The sequence below is a fragment of the Triturus cristatus genome, chromosome 7 (assembly GCF_964204655.1).
Source record: "Triturus cristatus chromosome 7, aTriCri1.1, whole genome shotgun sequence".
NCBI classification, from domain to species: Eukaryota; Metazoa; Chordata; class Amphibia; order Caudata; family Salamandridae; genus Triturus; species Triturus cristatus.
The window spans coordinates 251,630,066-251,656,763 of NC_140590.1; the positions used below are offsets into that span (position 1 = coordinate 251,630,066).

General features: G+C 44.8%; 1 protein-coding gene across 4 annotated transcripts in view; it reads right to left on the reverse strand.

Annotated features, from left to right (window-relative positions):
- The window catches only part of SYT3 (synaptotagmin 3), a 630,220-nt gene that overhangs the window by 254,679 nt on the left and 348,843 nt on the right, over positions 1-26,698 (reverse strand). For all 4 annotated transcript variants that reach the window (XM_085616126.1, XM_085616128.1, XM_085616129.1 and 1 more), the window contains one exon: positions 25,246-25,415. In XM_085616126.1, coding sequence (XP_085472252.1) covers positions 25,246-25,402 — 157 coding nt within the window. In that variant the 5' untranslated portion in view covers positions 25,403-25,415. The remainder of the gene's footprint in view (positions 1-25,245; positions 25,416-26,698) is intronic.

Below are 26,698 nucleotides of genomic sequence, written 5' to 3' on the forward strand. Positions count from 1 at the left end.
TTCAAATGTGGTAACAAACGAACACGTTTCCTGTCAAGTTCTCAGAAAGATACCTTAAGCAACATTGAATATGAGGACAGCTGTGGATCAGTGAAAGAGCGGGGCAGAGGTATTTAGGTATACTTTGCAGGGGTGACAACATTTCCTTACTCAGGAAGTGTGATCTCAACAATACATTGGTTAACCCTGTTACAGATTTGATATTGGTTGAGCATGAAGAAAGCACAATCTCTACCTCTGAACATGGCAACAACTGCCCTACTTCTGAAAATGAACAACCCAGAACCAGAGGATCTAGACAGTAAATGTACTATTGCGGGGATCCCCACTGCGGAGACATTCTTAAGTCACCAGTCCCGTAACAAGCTCCTTTACTTGATTTAGTGTGGTTTATTGACTGTACCATCACAGAATATGCTTTAGAGGCCACCATGATGAAGCTCGGGGATGATTTTTCTGAAGGGATGTGTATGTTGACTTCTCCAATGACTTCCATATGGTCGACTGTAAGCACCTACTCCCTAGTCACAGTCGGCTGATAGGATTGCCATTTGAGCCTTAGGTCTGATTCAATCTTGTATGACCATCCGCAGACAGTAGGTTGCATTTGGTGAATGGACTTCCGCTATCTGAGTATGCTATCGTTTTTACCAGCTATGAACCACCTTGGCCCTTATGATCAAGAGTCATATGCTGAAGACACTCCTCTACTCTGTCGGTAGTTGGCGGGGAGGAAACTTCTCTGAGGTCTCTCATTTGTAGGTGAGAGAGTGCAGGCTGCTCCTACATAAATTCAGGATAGAAGCCATTTGTCTGGGTGTTACTTGCACCTCTTAAAATACAGGAGAAAGGGAGGAAACTGCCCAGTTGTAGTGGTAACTAATTCACAAAAGTTAAAGGGTCACCATGGCCCCCCTTCCCTTTAATGAATGTTAAAAAAACATGTGTTGGAGAGTAGCCAGCAGAGCAGGGGACCACAGCCAACTCTCAATCAAACTTAAAAAAAAGTTTTTTTAAACACAGAGCTCTATCTTTTAAGAATAAAAACAAAAGTGTTCTCTATTTGAAGACGATCACAGACATGGTGGTCTGCCGACTGCAGAAGGCCCCCATTGCAATGATAGATTGGAGTGAGTCTCTATTGATTGTCAATTCTATCATTTCCACTCTTACATCTAACAAACATGGACCTCGAGCAACACCTCGCTAGACGGATATGATATATATTACCTCATTAATATGCCTACCACATTAATTTTCCTTAGGTATAATTGAAACAGACTCACCTATTATTACACAGGACGGTTCATACATTTTTTTTACAAGTCTCAAAAATACTGGTCTCAAATTGTGACCAGTTTTTTGTGACCCCTCAATAGTATATCAGGCCTTTACTTCTTTAGTTGTGAAAAAGTCCAGTTTGCACCCTCTCATGTCATGGTCTTCTGCAGCCCCTTTAGCTTCGACTAAAGGCCATGATGACAACATCTGGATCCCTTTGATCAACACTACTGAAAGATCAGCAGTTTTGTAAAGGCACTTAGTAAAATAACGTATTGTCTTACTCAATGACTCACAGGACTTTGAGTACATTTTCATTTCAAATCACATGAATAGATTAAAAAAGTCAGAGTGGCAATGATTGCGCACCTTACTTCGGAGACAGTATCTATAATGTACCGACACACCCAGTGAAACCTCAAACCATTCAAGTGAGAGGTCAATACACCAGGCTGAAAATATTGTTTCTGCTACCGAACATCAAAAGTAGGCTCGATGACTTCATGAAACCACAAATTTGAAAAACAGGAGGTCCTTCAAAAACAATGCAGCATGAGATAAATATAGACCAGAATCGGCTCTATATCACTTGTACAATGCCCAGCCGGGCATTGAAGTTTTAATAATCAATAGAATTAATTTCTGACATACAATAGAATGTAGAGTGGGACACAGTCCTGTGTCCTTAACAACTGAACAAAAGGTACAGACAGTCAAACACAAGAAACATACATCAGGCTGAAGAATGAAGCTTATAGCCAGTAAGAGATACAAGGGCAAGCTTTCTTAAAGGTACAATGTCATGCACAATTTTTAACAAATGCGTTTAAAATGCATGTTTGTACATGGGGTCGACGACGTTTCGATCTATTCAACCAATACATAGATCATCATCAGGACTAGAAAGAATAAAAGCCTGAATTTACAATTCCTGTAGGAATGGAAAAGGAAAAAGAGAAAGGAGAGGTAAATTAAAACGCTGAGAAGAACCAATGATGCCAGTTACCATGCACTGCATGCCATACGTGAGGAACACAACAGGTGGTTGGTTGTTGGAGCGAAGGAAGTTGTATTTGTGAGAATAACTGGTGAATTAACCCGAATGAACGAGGCAGGACCGAGCGTTCAGACTTAGAGTTGCAAAAGTGCGCGTGAGGGACTAGCAATGGTCCGTAGTGGAGCGTGTGGTCAACCGCACGAAGGTATCGTTGTACGGTGAACTAGTGCATGATCGAGTTAGCGAACAGTCAGATGGACGTGAGGACTAAGGTGAGCCGGTAACGTCGTGACTAGGAACGCAAGGATGGCGGGAAACTAACCCATTCCGGAGACGAATCAACTCTAGAGTAATTGCACACAGTTCCAGGTAAGGAAGTGGTTACGCGGATCAATCGGCCAGGAATTTACCTTGGCGGTTCAGCTGAAAACTAAGAACGGGAAAAGGTTATAACCGGAACAAACCATTACGGGAAGGGCGGAAGGAGGGAAAGGGACTCACCAATTGTAGGCTCCAGCTTGTTGTGGGAATTAAGAGAACGACCAACTACCCAACATAACGGCCTGAGAATCCAAGGTCCGCCTGTGGAAGGATGTAGCGTGGGAGTTAGGGGTGAAGGTAACAGGGTCGAGGAGAACAGAACCAAGCGGCTAGAGCACTTACCAGCATCAAGGGGAACTGCACGATCGCTAGTTGGTAGTGCCTGCCTCGGCTGGTTCGGTATAAGGAAGCCCCAGGAGACACGTGACAGCCAGGCCTAGGTCATGTGATAGGGAGTGCCGGCTGCGCTGGGACGTGATTAAACTAAGTGAATAGACGGCGGACATGTTGGGTCAGTGTTATGTGATTAAGGTGAATGGAAAGAACAGAACGAGATTAAGTTAAAACCATACGAGGTTAAGTTAAAGCAATAACATATTTTCACAATTGTTACAGGCAAGGAACAAGTCACAGAATATTCTGAAAATGTTTTTACAGAAGCGTCTAAATGAGAGAAAGCCAGTCCTCATTTCTGTTTAGACCATTGCGAATTGTGTCAAGTAGAATAATAAGTTTCAGCTCTTCTTTATTCAGGATTTGTGCCAGATCTCCGCCTCTTGGTGGCAGCTTGATGACTCGTAGAACAGTCCATTTAACCCCTTCAGCGCTGCGCGGATTTCCGCGCAGTGCTGAAGGTTCTGAGCGCGGGCGGGGCCATGACGGAACGGTTCCGTCATAAGCACAGCCCAACCGACGTGCATGACGGAACCGTTCCGTCATAAGCGTCGAAGGGGTTAATGTCATTGTCCTGGTGATTAGCCTGTTTGAAATGTTCTACCAGTGGTGCATTAGGGACATTACAGCGAATCCTGCTGCGGTGTTGACCGATCCTTGTTTTTATCTTCTGGGTAGTCTGCCCTATATAGTTTTTTTTGCATGGGCACTGAATCAAATAAATCACATTACATGTGTTGCAATTTGAGAAACCATTAGAATTAATAATAATGTCACCAAAATAAAAAGTTTTACCTTCTAAGGTCAGATCACATAAATTACAATTGCCACATTTCGCGTGTCCCAGCAATGGCGTGAGCCCCCAATATGCATTAAGAGTTGTGGGAGATGTTTTTTTGGGGATTGCAGCGCGCACAAGGTGGTCTTTTAAATTGCGGTTTTTGCGGAAGGCAAATAGTGGTCTTTCCAGATTAAGGTTGCCCGCATTCAATATGGGCCAGTGTTTCAGAACAGATTTACGCATCTGATTGGAGATGACAGAGAAGGTGGTGACACAAACAATTCTTTTGGTTTCTTTTTTGGGGTTGGGTGTGAGCAGTGTTTCCCTAGGGCAATACCAGGCCCGTTTCTGGGCGTTGCGAACAAGTCGCTTGGGGTAACCTCGTGCTTTGAGCTTTTCAGACAGGACCGAGGCCTCGGTGAAGTAGTTTTCTTTTGAAAAGCAGTTGCGCCGAATGCGCAAAAATTGAGAGTATGGTAAAGAGTCCCTCAAGGCCCTAGGGTGATTACTCTCATATCTAAGCAATGTGTTCCGTTCGGTGGGCTTCCTGTAGAGTTTGATGAGAAGCTCACCGTCAGAGTGGTATATGGTCAAATCAAGGAAGGGAATGGATGAGGAGTCAGTGGAGAGTGTGAACTGGAGACCTAGGCAGTTGTTGTTGAGCCAGTGTTGGAAATTGGTCAGTGAGTCAGTACTATCGTGCCAGATTAGAAAAACATCGTCAATATATCGACGCCATATTTTGATGCCAGATATAAAGGGGTTAGTGGGTGACAAAATGGTGGTAGTTTCAAGAAAATCCATGCACAGAATGGCCAAGTTCGGGGCAAAAATAGCGCCCATCGACGTGCCTTTAACCTGCTGGAAAAATACGTCATCAAAACAGAAGAAGTTCCTAGTGAGGCAAATCTCAAGTAATTTCGAAATAAATAACGTGGGGACTCCATGTGGTCTTGGTCTAGATTCAAGAATTTGATGGATAACTCTGAGGGCAAAGGGCTGTGGAATATTGGTATAAAGTGATTCCACGTCAAGGGTACAAAGGAGGTGCTCAGATGGATCAAATGGATGGTGCTCGATCAAATTGATCATGTCCATGCTGTCTCTAATATAGCATTGAGTCTGCGGTACGAAGTCTTTTATAAAATAGTTGACATACTGGCCTAGCGGTTCTAGAATAGAGCCGCAACCCGAGACTATAGGGCGGCCGGGGGGAGTGGTAAGGTGTTTGTGTATTTTTGGAAGAGTGTAAATTACCGGTGTTCTGGGTGATTTGGCATTGAGAAATTGGAGTTCTTTAGAGCTAAGAAAACCTTCATCTCTTCCTTCAGTGGTAATTTGAAGTATAAGAGCCTGTAATTCAATTGTGGGGTCTCTAGGAAGTCTGCAGTAGTGTTCAGTGTTGTGTAGTTGGCGGAATACCTCTGCTTTGTAATCAGTCAGTTCTTGTAAAACTATGCCTCCACCCTTATCTGCGGATTTAATGATAATGGAGTTGTTATTTTTTAAGGATTCAATAGCTTTCTTTTCCTGAAGGGTTATGTTAAATGGAATAAACTTTTTTGTGTCTTTCAAAGCATTGAGGTCTTTGAGTACCATTTTTTCAAACGTGACGATTTCCACCGGTACCATGTTTGACATTGGAAAAAAGGTAGAAGGGGGACGGAATGGTGTAAATGCCGTCGGTTGAGGTGTGGCATTATTCAAAAAATAGGCATGCAGACGAAGGCGTCTGAAAAATCTAAGTAGCTCAGCATGAAGGTAAAGATAGTTAGGATGCGTGGTGGGGACAAAAGAGAGTCCTTTACTAAGCAGAGATAATTCAGTGTCTTAATTCCCACAACAAGCTGGAGCCTACAATTGGTGAGTCCCATTCCCTCCTTCCGCCCTTCCCGTAATGGTTTGTTCCGGTTATAACCTTTTCCCGTTCTTAGTTTTCAGCTGAACCGCCAAGGTAAATTCCTGGACGATTGATCCGCGTAACCACTTCCTTACCTGGAACTGTGTGCAATTACTCTAGAGTTGATTCGTCTCCGGAATGGGTTAGTTTCCCGCCATCCTTGCGTTCCTAGTCACGACGTTACCGGCTCACCTTAGTCCTCACGTCCATCTGACTGTTCGCTAACTCGATCATGCACTAGTTCACCGTACAATGATACCTTCGTGCGGTTGACCACACGCTCCACTACGGACCATTGCTAGTCCCTCACGCGCACTTTTGCAACTCTAAGTCTGAACGCTCGGTCCTGCCTCGTTCATTCGGGTTAATTCACCAGTTATTCTCACAAATACAACTTCCTTCGCTCCAACAACCAACCACCTGTTGTGTTCCTCACGTATGGCATGCAGTGCATGGTAACTGGCATCATTGGTTCTTCTCAGCGTTTTAATTTACCTCTCCTTTCTCTTTTTCCTTTTCCATTCCTACAGGAATTGTAAATTCAGGCTTTTATTCTTTCTAGTCCTGATGATGATCTATGTATTGGTTGAATAGATCGAAACGTCGTCGACCCCATGTACAAACATGCATTTTAAACGCATTTGTTAAAAATTGTGCATGACATTGTACCTTTAAGAAAGCTTGCCCTTGTATCTCTTACTGGCTATAAGCTTCATTCTTCAGCCTGATGTATGTTTCTTGTGTTTGACTGTCTGTACCTTTTGTTCAGTTGTTAAGGACACAGGACTGTGTCCCACTCTACATTCTATTGTATGTCAGAAATTAATTCTATTGATTATTAAAACTTCAATGCCCGGCTGGGCATTGTACAAGTGATATAGAGCCGATTCTGGTCTATATTTATCTCATGCTGCATTGTTTTTGAAGGACCTCCTGTTTTTCAAATTAGTAAGTACCCTGGGTCCTTCCTACCTTACGGGTTTCCCCTTGTCAAGCACTGATATATTTCATGAAACCACAGGCCTGGTCCATGGGGGGTTACAAGGGAACGAATCATGAAACAGAAATATCTCTCCCACAAGGCAAATCTGGCCCATTAAAAACCTATTTTTTAGCACTTTAAATTGTGGTCATATAGCCCTGCGATCACCGTAGGTGCTTAGGAGCCAAGACACGCGTGGTGAAGATCCCTAAATGGAAGCTCACCAGTTCTAACTGGAAGCTGAGCATCACTGGCATGAGAAGCCCTGCTGCAGGACAGCCCACACCTCTCGAAAGGAAGAGAGTTCATTAAAGAGAACGAGCCACAAGCACCAAAGACAGATCAGGAGCTAAAGAAAGAAGGAGATTGATTTTGTTACAGATGAGCACTGCGTGCTGTTGTGAGATCCTTAACCTGGTCTTGACAGTAATTGAAATACAATGATGTTTGATGGTGTTTCTACTAATTAGTGTGGGATATTCTTGCCCAGCAAAAGGGCATGCTGTTCTGCAATACAATTCATAACCTGGAATTAGGTGTCCACTCTCTGGAATTCAGTGATTTCAGGCAGTGCTGTTTATTGAGTCTTTAATTTCTTTTTCTTCTCACTTGGCTTAAGGGTGTAATGTGGAACATCAAAATTATTACCATTGTAGGTATTGTAATGTGCATGAAACTAGGTGAAATCACATGCTATCACCCTGCTCTACTCATAACCATTTTTTGCCATCATCCAGTAGCGGCTGGTGTCAGGGTAGAATGGCTGTGCGGGGACGACAACAAATATACATAAAAAGAAGACAAAAAGAACATACCCACTGCATCGCCGCTCTCCTGCTCCTGACTGCAGCACAGGCTTCTAGACTCCCCCAAGACCAATCCTGATGCTGCTCTCACGTATGAGAGCAGCATCAGGCTTGGCCTGAGCAGCCAGGATGTATGCTCCCAGAGAGACTGGGAGCCTGTGCTTAATGTCTCCAACCCGGCAACGCAGCTCGGTTGGAGGCAGCTAAGTGCGCATGTCGGTTTGGCTGTCCTATATCGCCGGCCAAACTGACATGCGCACTGATGCAGTGCCCGACACTCCCTCTCCGTGACTGCCCACACGATGGCCCCGCCCCCAAGACTCAGCACTTAGAATTTGAAAATTAAAAAGATAATAAACCTGTTTTATTATCGTTTTATTTTTCAACCTTTGAATCTGCTGGTGGAGGGACAATGCTCCTCCGCCATAGTGAAGGAGCTGCCGCTGCCATCATCAGGGATACTCAAAATACAGCTGGAGCCGCTTGCGGCCCTGTGACCTTTACTTGCGACCCCCTAGTGAATAGCAGCACGGGGCTGCGGTTTACTTGACTGAGCACTAATGTGCAGAAAGATCTTAAACTGGCGAGTACTTACTTACATGTTACCTCAACTAAAGGGACATTAGCAAAGATGCCCTCCACCATTCATCTTAAGGAACACCTTAACGCCAAAATTCAAAAAGTGTATTTAATTACCAAGCAGAATAATATATCAGTGCATTGAGAAGCATTTATTAAAAGTGATAGTTTTTTTTATCATGGTCTTAAAAAATTCATACCCACCCTGCCCTGACAACAATGCCATTAGTGAATCGAGAGGCAAGTCAGTAGAGCTCACATCGTAAACTCAAGTATTTCAAGGTGCCCATATATATATATTATCATGAAAAAACAGAGGAAAAGTAAAATAAAACAATTGCCTAGGATCACACAATTTTGTGAAATTAGGAAGCCAGGATTGACCCCAAGTTTTCTTGTTTCACATTGTGCAATTCAGCCATTAGAAATGTAGCTCTTTCCTTCCCTCTTTTAACATCAAAAGTTAATGCTTTGTCTTCAATTCTTGATGCATGCGGTTAGAGAGTGGGTGGCAGGCAGCAGCCACATGAAAGCTTGGCTTGGCATGCAGGAGAAACTTGAGGTAAGCCAGAGCCAGGCATCTGGTCTGAGCTTGGCTCGAGCCTTCAGTGACTCACCCACCTCTTGTCACATTATAGCAGTTATGAAGCCAAAGTTAGTGGAAGGATATGATTTGGCGTTCATAAAAGAATTTGACGAAGCAGGAGCACCAGCACCACAGTGCAGGACTCCTTGTTTGAAGATTCATAACTATCCCACAACACCATATTTCTGTGAGTGGACTATAGCACTAGATGTTCTTCTCCCGTGGGTACAATTAAATATATGCTGGGTTACAGTCATGATTTCATATCAAATACTTACTAACAGTGTTTAATCTGATTTAAGATTTTTCCTATCTCTGTAAAAGAAAACAGCAGAAAGATATATTTAGAAACTGATTACACAATAGTGCAAGATTTGCCTCAAGGGGTGGCCAAGATTAATTTTTTTTAAAAGCCCAATTTCTCAGTGGTTTTAATACAACTCTTTACACAACAATTTGGGTGTGATTGGTACCCATGGTGAGTTCATGGAACATTTGCACCAAAAGAAATGTGACTGCTGAGGAACCTGCCTGGACCTTAAATATACCTTAAATGAAGAGTTCACAATCAGCATATTTTAGTAAAATGTAAAGCCAATATTAAACAAGGAGTATGGTGCCTTGGCTAGAACCTTCCCACTGTCCCAAACATTATGACGGAAGTCGGGTGCTTGTGTTAGCCAACCTCATTGAATTGCACATGATGTTGGGAAGTCTGAGTCAAGGATTTTGTATAGCACTCGCTGCCTCACCTGAGCCTGTTTCTAAGCAATCCAAATGCTTAAAGATGAAACTAAAGGCATAAGAAGATAGTGAGGCCTAAGCTTCTGTTTCATTCCAATTCAATAATCTAGTTATTTCCTTTGTACACTTGACTCACCAAAGGTAGTGATGGCAAGCAGAGAAGGCTTACCCTAGGATGCAGAGGTCAGTGTTTTGCAGGGGAGGTTGAAGAGGAGCATCACAAATGTTTGTTGAAAAATGAAGTGAAGCCAATGTATCAGTTGAAGTGCCCACTGGGGACAATGCAGCAGAACTATCTGTTGACAAACTTGTGGATGACAGTCTAGTGGAAGTGGGAGCGTCTGAGAATACTTCCAAGAGCAGGAGATTTTGTGCTGGGATTTGAATCTTGAGAAGGGGACTGAATGTAAGTGAGGACTTTTCCAAACCACCCATACACTGCCCCAAATATGTAAGAGAAGTTGCTATTGAAAGAAGCACAAGTTTTTGAAAGATTATTGTGGCTGGTCAAGGTATGTCTTAAAAAGAGTAACAAACAGAGACAAAGGATTGCAAATTGGACAAATAAGAGCCTAACCACAATACAGGGCTGTTATTAAATAGATCCATGCTATAAATCCAATCACAAGACGTGTATTTCCTCTTCCAAGAGCAACCAGAGGTAGAAATATTAAGTTTGACTGAAGACCATCCATAAACCATTACTGCAGATCATCACAATCTCCCACTGTCAGCATTTCCCTATGGTGTTTACTTTCACCCACTGATTTTCAAATGCATAATTTCCACTCTAACAGACAAAAAACAGAGACAGAATGCCTCACTACATAGATATATTATCGGACCTACACCTGGAAATATATCCCACCTTGCCACTCCTCACCCCCCCCCCCCAATTATGCCCTCAGTGCCACAAACCACCGCCTCTCTCGACTGAGCTCAAATTGTTTTAATGGCTGGGACCTCTATCCCTTATGCATCCTTGATGGAGATGCTTCGGCGCAATGCACAGTGCACTTCCACCAAAAAGTAGGCCAGGGCTAAAATTTTGTTCAGTTCGCGGAAATTGCGATAATTTGACATTTTCGCATTCCGCGGAAAGCGCGAAAATGTCAAAATTTCCGCATTCCGCAGCTTAGCGATAATTTGGTTCTTGCTCGCGCTGTAAAATAATACATTCTCTCGCGCGTGCGATCGCCTTACCTGAATCCCTGCGTTCGCCGACAAGTTTTCTTGATCTGGTCGCGTTCTCCATGAGATGTTGTATTGTTTTTAGCCATGTGCGCTGTCTCGCGACAGTTCGCGCCCGCAGTGACGTCATGCGTCGCGCGATCACGTCTTTTTTCTCGCGATCATGCACCGCGAGACAACTGAAAACAAGATGGCCGCGCCCGCGAGCAACCACATGGGTAAGTTGGCGAGCCACAACCATGCAGAAAATCTCGCGAACATGCGGGAAAAAAACTTCCGCATCTTTTAACATTTTCGCGATAATTTGCGAAAGTGGATTTCGCAAATTCCGCCCACCCCTACCAAAAAGCCGAGGCCGTATCGTAATGGGCTCCACTGGCTTACACATAGCCAAATGCTTGTTTTTATGTATCTGCCCTGTGCAGAGTTAATGCATTTCACCTGATATTTTTCAGAGTTAGAGTTTCAGTTTCAGAGAGGACAGCTTGGAAACAGTGAGCAGAGTTTGCCTCTTTCTGTTTCTGAGCTATACCGCAGTGGCGGGAGGTGTTAAAAGGCATGTGGGGTATTGCCCTACCATCAGGGAGGAGAGGGAGAAGAACCAATGGTCATCTCTACTGAAAGGGATAAAAGGTGCTCTGTGGTTAAGGACCTCATTTTGGTGGTAGCTAAAGGGCAGGGGTTTACCTGTGTATGTACCAGGCAAAGGTAAGTGTCACCCTGAAGACACAAACCGTGGCAGTGACATCACTGTGGTAGGTGTGGACAGTTTTATCGGCATATATTCTGAGTTTGGGAGCTTACTGCTGTGCCCCGAGTGGTCCATGGGATGGGGCAGATCAGGACAGACCCAAAGGGGATATGTAGGAGTGGGAGTTCACCACAGAAATTCAAGCTCCGCCTCCTCAACTGTTTGTGAGGCTTTTATTGAATGATGAGTACAGAGGGGGAGAGTCTGCCATTTTTTTAATTTTGACTGTCACAAAATCTTTCTCGCAGACAAGGATTCCTGCAGTGGGCATGTTCTGTTGCTGAGGCTCGGAGAGAGCAGCTTGTCGTCCATTGGCTGGGCTGACTCACCAGTAAGGACTCTTGTAAGCTGGTTCACCTTTTGAAACAAAACTCTGTCAAGGCTAACTACACACATGCCTTCAATCAGCTCTTTCCTTGAATGGATGTAAACCGTCTGCGACTGCAGCTGCAGTCACAGCCAGTTAATTGTCATTTAAATGTTGTCGCTGTCATGGACTTCAAATAAAGAAGAAGTGACAGTCTTCGTTATTTTTCTCTTTAGTAGTTTGAGCTGTTTGATGGGCTGAAGTGTCCTATTGAGGACTGAAAAACAGTGTTTGCCTGCTTTTCCTAATCACATAATGTGTTTATGATAACATGTAAAATTGATAGCATAGTAGCACACTGTTTTTTTCAGTCATAATGTGAGCTCCAGGCAGAGCTCAACTAAATCACGTAAACACATTTGTTTTGAATTTAGAGTAGGTCCTCGGTCCTGCCTCAAGGCTGAAGCCTGTCCTCTGGGGATGAGACCTTGGTGCTGGTGATGCACAAGCTCCCCGACCGTGGCAAGCAGAGGTCGTATGCATCTCGCTGCCTCCCGATCTCAGAGGGCCATTGTGCTGCTGCTGCACCATGCTGCTGGTGACTATCTCCCATTAGCTTTGCTGTAATCTGAAAAAGGAAATAATGGTTGCTGGAAGGTGGATTATTAGTAGAGGTAAGTATGCAGCTACCACTAGCAATGAGGCCACCAACGTAATAAAAGGCCCAGTCAAGGTCTCAGTACATTAGCCCATGGCTCAACCCATTGTAACTGGTGGCAAGAAGGCAAGTTTAATTCAGGAGCCAGGAATGTAAAGCATTTAACAACACCAATACATTACATAAGTAAGACACACCACACAATAAAAATCCCACACCAATTTATAACAATAGGAAATATGTGTATCTTTAAAATGACAACAAAATGACAAAAATCCAATATAGAGAACAGGAGATATCGATTGTTAATGATTAAACACTTACTAGTACTGAAAAGCATAATTTGGGACATCTGATTGCACTTGACCGGGACAAAGTCAAAGTTTGAGGCTGACCGCGATGGAGCACTGGTCAGATACCGAATTTTACCTTCACACTTACAAACTTTTCTGGAGAATTTTCTTCACTGGGCGAGGCTCCTCTTCAGGCTGGGATTCAAGTCGACGATGGCGGCTTGGCTTGGCACGAGGCCTCAATGAAATCCTGGAAGTCTTGCGCTCCGTAGCTTTCAGCGAGATGAACTTAAAATCCAGGCAGGGTCATGGTTCGAGATCAGCAGCCTGACTCTCATCGATGAGTCGGGCTACTTATGGAGCCTTTTCCAAAAGTTGCTCCAAAGTTTTCCAAACTTCTAGAACTTCTTCCTTAAGTTCCTCTTGAGGGTTCAAAGTGTCCAAAACACAAATCCACTGGCCTAGAAGCTCTGAGATGGTCCTTGAAAGTTTGGAACTACAATTCACACAATGCACCTGGCTAAATCCCTAGAGGTCCACTGGATAATAATAATAATAATAATAATAAAACCACTTCTAAAGCGCATGGTTACACTAAAACAGTGTGTCCCCGCGCTGAAAGATGCTACTGCTCCCCGAAAGGCCAATGTCCGGGGCTCGCCTGGATCCCAGGTTGCAAGAGGCTATTATTTACGTGGGAAAAGATGAGTTTTCAATTTTAGTCTGAATCTTGTTTCGGAGGGCTCCATGCGTAAATCAAGAGGAAGCTTGTTCCAGTGTTTACTGGCTAGAAACCTAAAAGAACCACCTCCCATCCTGGTCTTGCGAACGCGAGGAAGTTGGAACAACATCGCTCCGGCAGATATTAAATTACGGGTGGGACGATGGATAGTAAGAAGGTTTCGCAAATAACCTGGGCCTTTTCCATGGGCAATGCGATGGGCAAAACAGAGAGCCTTAAATTTAATTCGCTCCTCAATAGGGAGCCAATGAAGTTCAAATAGTGCCATTTTACCTGATGCTCTGCGTGGGAGGTTTAGCACCAGTCGCGCAGCAGCATTTTGGACGCACTGCAGTTGGTGGATAGGCCTAGGAGAAAAGCATTGCCATAGTCTAAATGAGGCGTGACTAAGGCATGAATAAGTGTTTTCCTAGCACTAATAATAGTAGTAGGTCGAGAACTTTTCGGAGTGTTTTAAGTATTCCAAAACATTTTCCCGTGATTTTACTAATCTTATGCTTAAAGGAAAGCTCCGCGTCCACCATGATCCCTACATTTCTGACAGACTCCACCGGATGGGGAATTGCCCCTAATTCTGTTGGCCACCAGGCCTGCGACCAGGCGGAGGGGGATATACCAACCACTAGCAGTTCTGTTTTGTCGCCATTAAGGCGCAAGCAGTTGTTGTTCATCCACCCTGCCACAGAGAGCATGCAGTTGGAAAAGTTAGTGGCATCCTCTGCCTGATTGTGAGTGAGTTTAATTATTAGTTGGGTATCGTCAGTGTATGTGACGATATCCACTCCAAAAGCTTCCACAATATGATCTAAAGGCTCCATATATAGATTGAACAACGTGGGGCTCAAACTGGAGCCCTGAGGAACTCCATGTCTGAGCTTTCGAAGGGAGGATTTATAAGGGGGGCAGTGCACCTGGAAGCTCCTGTTTTCTAAAAAGGATTTTATCCATTCCAGTGCAGATCCCTCAACTCCCATGTCTGAGAGGCGAGACAGCAACGTTGAGTGCAGCACGGTGTCAAAGGCTGCACTTAGATCTGATAAAACCAACGCTGCCGTCTGCCCCTCATCTACTAGTTGTCTCAGACATTCTGTGGAGACGAGAACCGCCGACTCTGTTGAGTGGCCCACTCTAAACCCTGACTGTGTTGAATGGAGAAGGAAGTTCTCCTCAACAAATTTCATGAGTAGTGTATTTACTACCTTCTCTACCACTTTCCCACAAAAAGGGAGAAGGGAGATAGGGCGGAGATTTTGTAGCTGGGAGATATGCATGGTAGCTTTTTTCTTCAGGGGAATTACTTGTGCCATTTTCCATGCATCTGGCACATAGCACTCCTGAAAAGATAAGGTGATCAGGTGTTGAATCTGATCAATCATACATTCTAAAACTCCCTTACAGCGATTGGGAGAGATCACATCATAGGGGGAGCCGGACTGGATGCCGTTTATGATGGTGAGCAGATCTTGCCTCTCAGGGACTTTGAAACATGTCAGATGGGGTTTGGTGGCAGGGTCATTTCTCACCATCGGATGTTTAGTCGGCATGTTATCAACAAAAGTGGCATGTATTACGTCTACTTTCTTCACAAAAAAGTCCGCGATATCATCACATAGCTCATTGGAGCAGGTGTCTTGGGCCTCCAGTCTAATAGGAACAGTGAGTTCTTTGTTAATGGAAAAAAGCTCTTTAGTGGGGTTCTTTGCAAATTCAAAGCGTTCCTTAAAATGAGCGCCTTTGGCTGCTCTTATGAGTTTGTGATATATTTTTAGTTCTTTTTTATAATTCAGCATGTCTTCCGGAGTATAATTTTTCCTCCAGCCACGTTCTAGATTTTTACATTTGGCTTTAACTACTTTAAGTTCTTTGGAAAACCAGGGGGCAGTTTTGATTTTTCTGGCAGGTGGCTTGAATGTCCATGGTGCTACAGTGTCTAGAGCCCTAGACATCCATGTTTCATAGTCATTCCATGCCTTCAGCAGAGTATCACTAGGCGGAGGAGGATCTTTTAGTAGGGCGGATTTAAAATCATCCTGCGTGAACTTCCTCCAATCTCTGCGTTTTTGAGGCTTGGGCTTGGTCATTCTACCTTTCTGTTGGGCAATTACTACCTCAATAGGGACGATGAAATGATCTGACCATGTTATTTGAATCGGTGTGGCAACTGTGATCCCCTCCCAGTTAGCAAAAACGGGGTCTAGGAGATGTCCTAGTTGATGCGACGGAGAGGTAGATTGAAGTTTAAGCGTCAAGGATTTAGTACATCTACTACTACCTGTGCCTCCTTACAGTTAGGATCCTCAAAATGAAGGTTAAGATCTCCCAAAATAAGAAATTTCTTGTACCGCAGTGCATGCTGAGTTATCAGCTCTGCAAGTTGATTACTGAATTGGGAGGACTTGCCTGGAGGCCGATACAAGAGGAGTCCATTGATAATAGTTTTAGGATTAGCTTTGATAGTAAAAAAAACACCTTCACAATTGGGCAGTGTGGCCTTCTCTAAGCTGCATTGTAGATTGCTTTTATAGATCATTGCCAATCCCCCCCCCCCCCCTTTCTGCTTTTCTCTGTCAAGTCTGAGCAGGCAGTAGTTTACAGTAACAGCTTCCAAAGATTCTGGTGTTGAGGCATCATCTAACCAGGTCTCTGTTAAAAAGAGCACATCGAGATCCCTATCTAATACCAGGTCATGTATCTCCAGTTTGTGCTTTTTCATAGATCTACAATTTAATAATATTAGTTTCATATTAATCAGCGTCAACTCGTCGTTACTCCATCCACGGGTGGTAAAGTGGCAGGTATCGCAATGAGGTGAGGATGAGTCTACTGACAGGGTGTGGCGACAGCTATCTGCAACCTTGGGGCGGAGGGCCAGTAGATCATTAGTGGTATAGCATATAGGTCTGCTTTCATTACTGGCAGTGGAGATAAAAGGGGCAGGGGTCCTGGCCTCGAGCCCCGGACGGAAGCGGACGGGCGCAGACGGGCTTGCCTTTGGCGCGCCCACTGCGCCCGCCCGCTGCGCGGACGGGATGGCCCACTGTTTTTATATATGTTTGAAGGACATTGGAGGAGGGTGGGAGGGAGGAACAACTAGACCGGCAGCCTTACCCTGCTCAAGATGGCGGCTAAGGTGGATCGAGTAAGTTAGTTGACAGCGCCTAATAACAGCAGCGCTGTGGCAGGGCAGGTCAGTGAGCAGCCTCGGAGCGACGCAAGTCTCGCGCCGAGGTGGGGAAGATAATTAAAAAATGCAAGCTAAAATATTTACACTTTTTAAAATCGTTATTTTTAAATCAATAACGAGCGATCAATAAGTTTTAATATAAATCCCCGAAAAGAGCAAAGAACCCCCGGCTTCCGCCTCAGGGGAGAAGTATGCAAATACAATGCGGGACTCTAGTCACACCCTTAAGTATCCTGGGAGGGCGGGAGGGAGGAACAACTAGACCGGCAGCCTTACTCTGCTCAAGATGGCGGCTAAGGTGGATCGAGTAAGTTAGTTGCCAGCGCCTAACAACAGCAGCGCTGTGGCAGGGCAGGTCAGTGAGCAGCCTCGGGATGCGCTCTAAGCTGGGGATTTCTTGAGAGAGGTGGTGCAGGGAAGCTCTGTTAACCTGTTGCATTCAGGGAGTCCACTCCTGAATCCTTTTTGAAGCAAGACAAAGTCCTCAGGGTTGTAGTTCCAAGTGTGCAGCAGGCACAGTCCTTCAATGGGCAATCCTGTGGGGTGCAGACTAGGGTTCCAGCAGGGTAGTCTTTCTTCTCCTTGTAGTTTCAGGCAGATCTGAGTTGCACTGCAGCTCTCACATATTTGTCCAATGATCTGGGGGGACAAGCAGGGGGACAACGCAGTCCAATGAAGTGCAGGGTGCCACCCAAAAGCATGACAGCTTCCTCCATAGTGTGGCATATCTTTGTCCCACAAAGCACTGTACTTCAAAATTCCAGCTGGAGAATTCCTCTCCTTGGGAGTAAGATCTGGTTAAACCAATGTACCAGTGTGGCTCATTTTCATTAACACTCCTAATACAGAAATCTTCAAATACCATTCCTGTGGGTGCCATCTGACTGAGGGTACAGGAAGAGGGGGTAGGCCCGGTTAGCATTCCTTACTATCCTGCGCCCTTTGAAGCCCCGTTTGATTTCCCCAGCCCCTTTCCTGGCCTGTTCTCTGCAGCTGCACAGCTCGTCCCATCAGATAACCTCTGTTTCTGTGTAGGCCACTTACCACCTCATCAAAGCAGTTTGGCTAAGTCTGTTAAGGGCTGGCCAATCAGAAGAGGCTGCTAGAAGACTGGATTTTGGTTAACAGAAAAGAAAGTCCTATAACGTATTTTCTGAATTAGTTATGACAAATTCAACAGTGGCAAGTTGTTGGATTTATCATTACCAATCTTTTAAATCCTTGATATCGTCTTTTAGCTCACTCCTCTCAATAGTTACGCTGTATTACAGTAATCCCATGGTAGCCTATGGAGCTAAAATGCTACAATGGGAAAAAACTGAACTGGCCCATTTCCCCTCACCACAGCACATAAAACATAATATATAATGTCCCTTCTTATAGTTACATGTCACCCTACCCCTGGGGCACCTAGGGGAGACCTTAGGGGTGACTTATATGTAAAAATGAGGTAGAATACCACTTTGGAAGTACCTTTAAGTCGAATTTGCATGTGATTTACTTTTAAAATCAGTCTGCAAAGCAGGGTATTTATAAAACACTCCATCTATATCTACCAGATACGTGGCAAAATGATTCCTGTGGTATTCATGAAACGCACATTCATTCTGCAATGTGTGACTGAAATGGAACTTAAGGACAGCTGAGAATGAGCAATGCAGTTGCACCCCTGTGCAGGGTCCATTACTCCTGCAAGATTAAGGTGGACTCAAGGTTCATTGATAATGAACGGAGCCGCAGCACCAGCATGTACCCACAGAGGCTTGGAGGCCAGTGGCATGCTCTCTGTACTGTAGAAGAGGGAAACTCGGGCACAGCTAATGGTGAACAGTACATGTGCAACCACAATCTGCAATTGATTTCCGTGTCTTGCATGAGCAAGAGAAGTCCTGCACCGGACTTCTTGTGGGAGGATGAGGGGACTACAATGACGGCCCACTCACATCTAGTGGAAATCATTTCCCAATCTTCTCAACTAGGACAGTACCCCAGAACAGTCTGAAATACGTAGTCTATGGAACAACCACTCTCGGTTTAGAGAGGAGAGTGCACCAGGACCAGGAGGCGGCTACTCCAGGCCTTCAGCCACTTTGGGTGGCGCAGAGCAATGCCACGCATAATGACGCATTCACAAGGCAGGTTCTAGGGGACCTCCTAAAGAAGCCGAATCACTGCCTTGCTTGGCTTAAAGTAACCAATCAGGATATCTCATAGCCTAAAAATATATCACACATGCTTTCTTTTTTTTACACAATGCGCTTAATGCATGTGTTTCAAATTGTGTGTGGATGTTCCTCATTTTGTCAGTAAATGAAACAAAGGCACAAGGTGATGGACTGATTTCCTGGGGTTTCACTCACTTTGCTAGGAGGGGAAGCAGCGATTAGAATGTGAATGCGTTAAAGTTTCAGACCTCATTTTCCCACTTTTCCACTGCCTTGGGAGGACTCACAAGGCCCATTTACACCATTGTCACATGTCGTTGAGGGGCAGAAAAGCTCATGTGATAAGCAGGCAGCAATTTAAAAGTATAGGTATCGATTTCTTTAGCAACCCGTTTTGTGAATTAGCCGCAGTTTGTTCTATTCAAGATTTAGGAGCGGGATAACCCCCCGCCACGGAAACCCTGCTTGGGAAACGTGGCGTAGATGCTCTGTTAACTTTGGCACAAGTTATTATGTCCAGCCACTTCTAAAATCCACCTGCCAGTGCTGTCTCAAATAAAGTTTTAAGATAAATATCGGGCTTATGGGATTGACTACCATGAAAACAGGCGGCCTACTGTGCACTGTGCCAGTAAAGCTCATCATGCTACAACCCGTGGAGTCATAGGGAAAAAAAGTGACAATATCCCTTGCCTCACATGATCATAGAATTTTCTTAATTTATAGTGAAAAAGTTAAGACCTCTACCATCACATAGCTGGACTTTATATGAATATGGAATGGATGGTGAAGCTGGGTTAAACTGTTCACCAAAGCTCAGCCATTCTCTTGGTCAGTGCCAATCCTGGACAGGCACACCCAGCTTTGAAAGATTAGGATCAACAATTTTTTGCCCTTGAAAAGGTGTAATCCTGCCCTCCAATGGCAGTTGTGCTGCAAACATGATATTGCCTTTGACACCCATTGCGCTACGTCCTTGTCCCTTCACCACACTAAAGCAGACACTTCGTATGCGAGTGACAACGGCAACTTCACGGATCCAAGTTGTAACAGCACCCCCTCACAATCAGCCGCGGTCCGTGCAGGTAAGAGCGGTTGTTGTTCTCCTTATCTTCCACCTATCCTTCCTTCCCTCCTCCGTTGGCTCCTTGACTCAACAGTGGTGGGGCCGGGTTGGGAGGGAATTCGACAGACGACCACAAGGGGAAATTAAATAAATAATTAATTTTCCCTCGTCGTCGTCGGTCGAAATCCCCCCCACCCAGCCGCACCGCCCCACCGCTCTTACCTGCGCGGCCGCTCACAATGCAGCAAAAACTTTACCCACCCAATGGAAATAGAAACATACTACCCTTGAACATTAAATATTCCATGCCCGCCCCCCTTAGACAAGAAATACCTCCGTTCTCTCACCCCAGCACTTTCAACACCCTACTTTCCACCAGCACAATGCAGAACAAACAAACACTCCTAGCTACACACAAAAACGTCCCCCTAAAAAAAAGTGGTGAGCGTCAGGCAAAGTATAAATGAAAGCACTTGCAGCATGTGCTAGTGTATGAGAAAAAAAATATGATTTCATATAATTGTTATAATGTTTATAGTTTAAATAATACAAATTAAAAACAGCTAGAACAAAATGTCAGGTTTTCTTATGTTCCTAAAAATGCCAAAATCTACAAAGCCTACAACAATTTTCATTTCATTATTAAAGGCAATCACTACCTGAATGACGCAGGTGATCTGGGGTTACAGAAAGTAATAAAGATTCTTTCTCACAGTAGAACCCAGAATTCGGAAGCAAAAAAAGGCAGGCCCTGGAACTTTTTGAGATCTGCAGAATGGGTCTGGTTCTGCCATGCTCCACAGATATGAAAGGACTCAATGAAATAAAATACTAAAGGTTTCCATTACGAGTGGTTCAATAAATTATATGGGACCAGTAATGGGAGATTTATAAGTTTTGCAGGAACACAGTAGCTCCGTGGAGTTTCACAGGGAGTGTGAGAAATTGTGTTGTTGTTTGACTGGGTTGTTAACCATGTTCAAGCAACAGCCACAATCCTGGTCAGGGTGAACCACAAAAGTCACAAAATTAACCTGTGCATAACCTTCTGGTAGCTTGGTACAAAAGCAGTCAGGTAAACTTGGAGGAAATGTGTAAAGTACTTATGCAGCACACAAAGAGTATATAAGGTGAAAACACAAAACAAGAAAAATCCCACACCAATTTAGAACAAGCATTGGCAAAGTCAGTAGGTCCAGCCTATACAAGAGCTAATGTGTTTTTGCCATGTTGTACACCAGTGTGGCTGCTGTTCAGCATGGCTAAAAGTTGGTGGCGGGGAGTGCCCTAAAGTGGAGTGGGGGGAGTAGAGTGTTGTAGTCTGCATTTGTTGGAGTACAGTGCCATAAAGTAGAGTAGGGGGGAGTAGAGTGTCAGAGATTTGAGTAGAGGGGGTAGAGTTCAGTGGTTCAGGTTCAGTGGCAGAGAGTGTCGTAGAGTGCAGTGTCATAGAGTAGAGTGGTGTAGAGTGAAGTGGAATAGGGTGGAGGGGGTTAGAGTGGATTGAGGTAGTGAGGCGTATTGGTTTGGAGTAGACTGGAGTGACCTGGATTGGGGTAGAGGGGGTTGGACTGGCTAGAGTGGGGTGGATTGGAGTGATGGACTGAATGGGGTGGATTGGAGTGAGGTGGATTGAAATGGACTGAGGTGGATTGGGGTGAATTGGAGTGGGGTGGATTAGATTGGTATGGGATGGAGTGGATTGGGGTGGGGTGGATTGGATTAGAGTAGGGTGGTTTGGAGTGGGGGAGTTTTAAGTGGAGTGGAGGGGGTGGATTGGAGTGGGATGGATTGGAGTGGGGTGGATTGGACTGGAGTGGGGTGGATTGGAGTTTGGCAGATTGGAGTGTGGTGAGCTGGGTGGATTGGACTGAGTGAGGTGGACTGGACTGGGGTGGGCTGGGGTGGGTTGCAGTACAGTGGGGTGAATTGGAATGCAGTGGAGTGGGGTGGAGTGAATTATATTAAAGTGGGGTGGATTGAAATGGGGCGGGGTGCGGTGGGGTGGACTGGAGTGGGGTAGATTGAAGTCGGTGGATTGGACTGGAGTAAGGTGGACTGGGTGGGGTGGACTAGAGTGGAGTGAATTGGATTGGAGTGGGGCAGGGTGTATTGGAGTGGAGTCGATTGGGCCGCAGTGGGATCGAATGGACTGGAGTGAGGTTGATTGGATTGCGTTGTTAACCGTGTTCAAGCAACAGCCACAATCCCTGTGAGGGTGAACCACAAAAGCCACTAAATTAATTTGTGCTTAACCTTCAGGTAGCTTGGCACAAAAGCAGTCAGGTAAACTTGGAGGTAATGTGTAAAGTACTTATGCAGCACAAAAACAGTATATAAGGTGAAAACACAAAACAAGAAAAATCCCACACCAATTTAGAACAAGCATTAGCTTTGGGGTAGATTGGATTGAGGTGGGGTGGGGTGGATTGTGGTGGGGTGGATTGGATTGGGGTGAGATGGATTGGATTTGGGTGAGGTGCGGTGCGGTGCGGTGCAGTGGATTGGATCAGAATGGGGTGGGGTCGATTGGAGAGGGGCAGATTGTTTTGGATTGGAGTGGGGCAGATTGTTTTGGACTGGAGTGGGGCAGATTGTGCTATGGATTGGAGTGGATCTGATTGGAGTGGGGCATATTATTAGAATTGGAACAGGGCAGATCGGAGAGGGTCGGATTGGAGTGGGGCAGATTGTTTTGGATTGGAGTGGGGCAGATTGTTTTGGACTGGAGTGGGGCAGATTGTTTTGGATTGTGTGGGGCAGATTGTTTTGGATTAGAGGGGCAGATTGTTTCGGATTGGAGTGACGTGGTTTGAAATGCAGTGGGGTGGAGTGGATTGGGGAGGGAGTGAGGTGGATTACATTGGGGCTAGGTGAATTGGATTGGAGTGGGGTAGATTCGATTGGGCTGAGTTGTGGTGGATTAGATCGGTATGGGTGGATTGTAGTGGGGTGGATTGTGGTGGATTGGAATGGGGTGAATTGGGATGCAGTGGATGAATGGAACCAGTTGGATTGGATTGGAGTGGAGCAAATTGGAGTGGGCAGATTGGAACAGAGCAGATTGGAGTGGGGTGGGTTGGGAGGATTTGAGTGTATTGGATTGGAGTTGGTTGGATTAGAGGAGTGGTTTGGATTGGAGTGGCATGGATTGGATTGGTCTGCGGTGGATTCAATTGAGCGGCGTGGATTGGGTTATGGTGAGATAGGGTGGATTGGCCTGAAGTGGAACAGATTGGAGTACAGTGCATTGATGTGTACTGTACAATTATGTGTTAAAGCATGATTTTAGAAATTACACATCAGAAAGAAACAATGTTGCTTGGCAATAAAATAATCCTCATCTTTTGAGAACATTTCCCACGAGCAAAAACAAAACAAAACATGATTGCGAAGTGAGAAGAGAAGACTTGGCAAAATAAAAGAAAATTAACTATAGAAAATTAATCTTTGCAGTTTTATTTGTCCTGCTGGGCATTGTTTTGCCAGTCACACGCCTTTTATTTGCAAGGGACTAAAAGTTAAACAGAGAAAAATAGTACCTCAATCACATTGTTAGCTGTGCAAGGGCACTAGTTAACAATCAATCAGTACTTGGTCCCTGCTCCACAGAGAGAAACAGAAATGATGTTAGAACTCCCTTGACGAATTACAAGGCTATAAAGAAGAGAGCCACGCAAGCCAACAAATGGGTAGGCAATTGGCAGGCTTCATGCCCTTTTTGTTATCAACAGTGTATTACAAGTGAGACACTTGCGCTAGTGCATGCTCTCCCAGGGTCGACCCAAAAAATAGAGTACATTTTAATAAACTATTTGACACCAAAATAAACAAAAATTTTAGGATGGCCTCCTTTTCATAAGTACGTTGGAATACACAATTGTCGGGGGAATTAAATAAAACAAACATAAATAATCAAGAAAGCTACAGGTAACTAAAAATGGTTAAGAGTAAAGGTCATTCTAATGGCAATGTAAAGTGTGAGGGAAGGGTTTGTTTTAAAATAAAAAATGTAAGAGAATAAATTAAGGTAAATGTACAGTATGAGGACATCTCCCCTTGCTAAAAAAAAAAACTAAATTAAATGAAAAATCAGGGAATATAAAGGTAAACATAAAGGGTAACACGAATAAGAAAATAAAGAAACACATCAAGGAAGGGAAAAGGAGTGCAGGGGAGGATATGGGTGGTCTTATTCCATAAAGCAAATGGACATTTGTTTTAATAAAATTGAATTCCAAAATGTACGAGGGCCACTGGAATGATACACCTTACGTTGTATTGATTTCTGTTTTATTATGGACTTGCTGATATTGCCACGCATACCTGTATCTGCTGGATAACTTGGAAGTTTAAACAAAACGAGCATTTATTCAAACAATTCAACAGTTACTACAAAACATGGCGCCTCTGGTGCAACGTGGTAGCAGTCATTTTTGCAAAGGTTAACAGGTCACCTTTCAGTTGTGGATTCATGTATCAGGTATTAAACTGTGCTAATGGGGTTACGTTTTTGCCCACACAGTATTAATGTCCCTGCTTGATGGAAATGTCTCGGGTTTTGTATACAGCATGAAAAAAATCGAGATGTATTTAAATGTTATTCCAGCAGCTTGAGAATGATTCCTTTTACTTCTTCATCATAAAACTACTGTGCTTCAGTATTAGTGCAAATTCATTGAACACCACTGTGCAGCAGTTATTTCAAAAGCGCACAAAGAATGCAAAAATCACAAACATCTAATGTGCCTCCAAGGGACATATTTAGATGACACACATGGAGTCTGCAATACAGTTCTGCTGGATTGCTTCTTGATTGACTTATAGATGCCCATAGTGCGGACACAAAGTAACCACAAGACCATTTCTATAACATAACAAGCATGTGCTAAAAAAACTGTGGGTACTGTTCATAACAATGCACCTTATATTTAGCAATTGTATATAGCCCGAACTCGGCCCGAAGCCTAAGGTATTGGAGCGCTGTACATGAGCACCAGTTATATTATACATTCATTTTTGGTAGGCGCCGGGAGATTAAGTGATTTGCCCAGAATCACAGGATGCCCAGCCTACGTCGAGAATCGAACCTGGCTTCCCAACTCCACAGTCAGCAGCTATGGCCGCTACGCCACATCCTACTGGTATGGGTAGAAAAAATAACGTCCTTTTAAGGACAAAAATCATCATTATTTGGAGAACGGTTGCCAAAGAATCTGCAGAATGTGTATACTTTCTTTTCTTAAAAATCATTTGCGTTTCACATAGCGTCAGAGTCCCTTTTGCATCGATGTATGTGTACATTTTAAGCGGCGAGAACATTTTGCCACGGTGTGTGTCACCTACATTGTTGCATAATTTGGGCTTCATCGGCGCGTATTTCCAGTGCCCTGACTCGAGCATGGAAACCGGGTTCCAACTTCCAGATGTGTGAAGCCCTCCCTCCTCCCTTCTCCGCCAGGTCCAGCAATCCGTCTCAGTGCATCCTGACGGCGGCGTGACCCGGGCGTGACCTTACCGTTGTCCGTAGGCCACGGGCGGCCCTGATTCCGCCTCAGGTCCTCGTACTCCAGGCATTTCTCCTTGTCTTCGTAGTCCTTGACCTTTGCGCAGAGGTCGTGGAGCAGGGAAAAGGCGCTACGGCAGAGGTGTTCCTCTTCATAATCCCCGGACATCTCTCACCACCATCTGTCAATCACCGGAAGAAGAGGAAAAGAGCTGCACTCAGTAGGGGCTCTCAGCGGGATGCGAGCAGGCGCAGAGGAACAGAACTATTAACAGTGCGCAGAGGTAAATAAATCACAGACACAGGGCGCAGAGACGGGGACAGGCAAATAGAAACACAGGTCCAAGGGTCTCCGGGCACAGGCTCACAGTAAAAGGGTTGTAGACAAGGGGACAGTATGCAGTCATAGGAGCAGAACCACAGACACAGAGCAACAAAAGCAGAACTGCAGGCATAACACCACAGACTCACAGGAACACAGACTCAGGGCCAGATATTCAGACTCGGAGGTAAAGAACACAAAGCCACAGATATAGAGTGACAGGAAGAGACCAAAAAGGCCAGGAGCAGAGAGACACAGGGACAGAACTGCAGGCACAGGGCCACAAGCTGGGGCTCACTGGAACAGTGACACAGACCCGGTACCACAGATACAGACATGGTGCTGCAGAAACATAGGCATACGCAAACAGGAACATAACATCAGCCACGGTTTCAAAGACACAGGTAGAGAACCACAGACCTAGGGTTACAGGAAGAGAGCTACCAACACTGAGTCAAAGGTAAAGAGTCACAGATAGCAGGCCACAGAGACAGAGCCACACAGATGGGGTCACAAGAACAGAACCGCAGACACAGGACCATAGACACAGAGCCACAGGAAAACAATTACAGGCAAAGGACCAATCACAGGAACAGAAACACAGGCACAGAACCAAGGACACAAAGCCAATGAAACATAACTACAGGCATTTGTTCACAGGAACAGAGCTGCAGGCGCAGGACCACAGGCACAGGCTCATAGGAAAAAAACCACAGGCACAGCCTGGCAGGAAAAGAAGTGCAGACATTGGGCCACGGATACAGAGTGACAGCAATAGAACAACAGATCCAGGACCAAAAGCACAGGGACAGAACCGCAGGAATAGGACCACGGACACAGGTTCAATGGAACAGAACCACAGACACAGGACCACAGATACATGGCTATAGGAATTGAAATGCAAACACAGGACCACAGGCTCATAGGAACAGTACTGCAGGCACGGTGCCAAAAACACAGGCATAGAACCACAGACATAGGGCTACAGAAAGAGAGCTACAACACTGAGTCAAGGGTAAAGTCAAAGGTAAAGAATTACTGACACAGTGCCAGAGAGGCAGTTCTTTACAAATGGGAGTCACAGGTCCAGAACCACAGACACTGGTCCACAGACACAAAGTCACAGGAAAACAACCGCAGCCA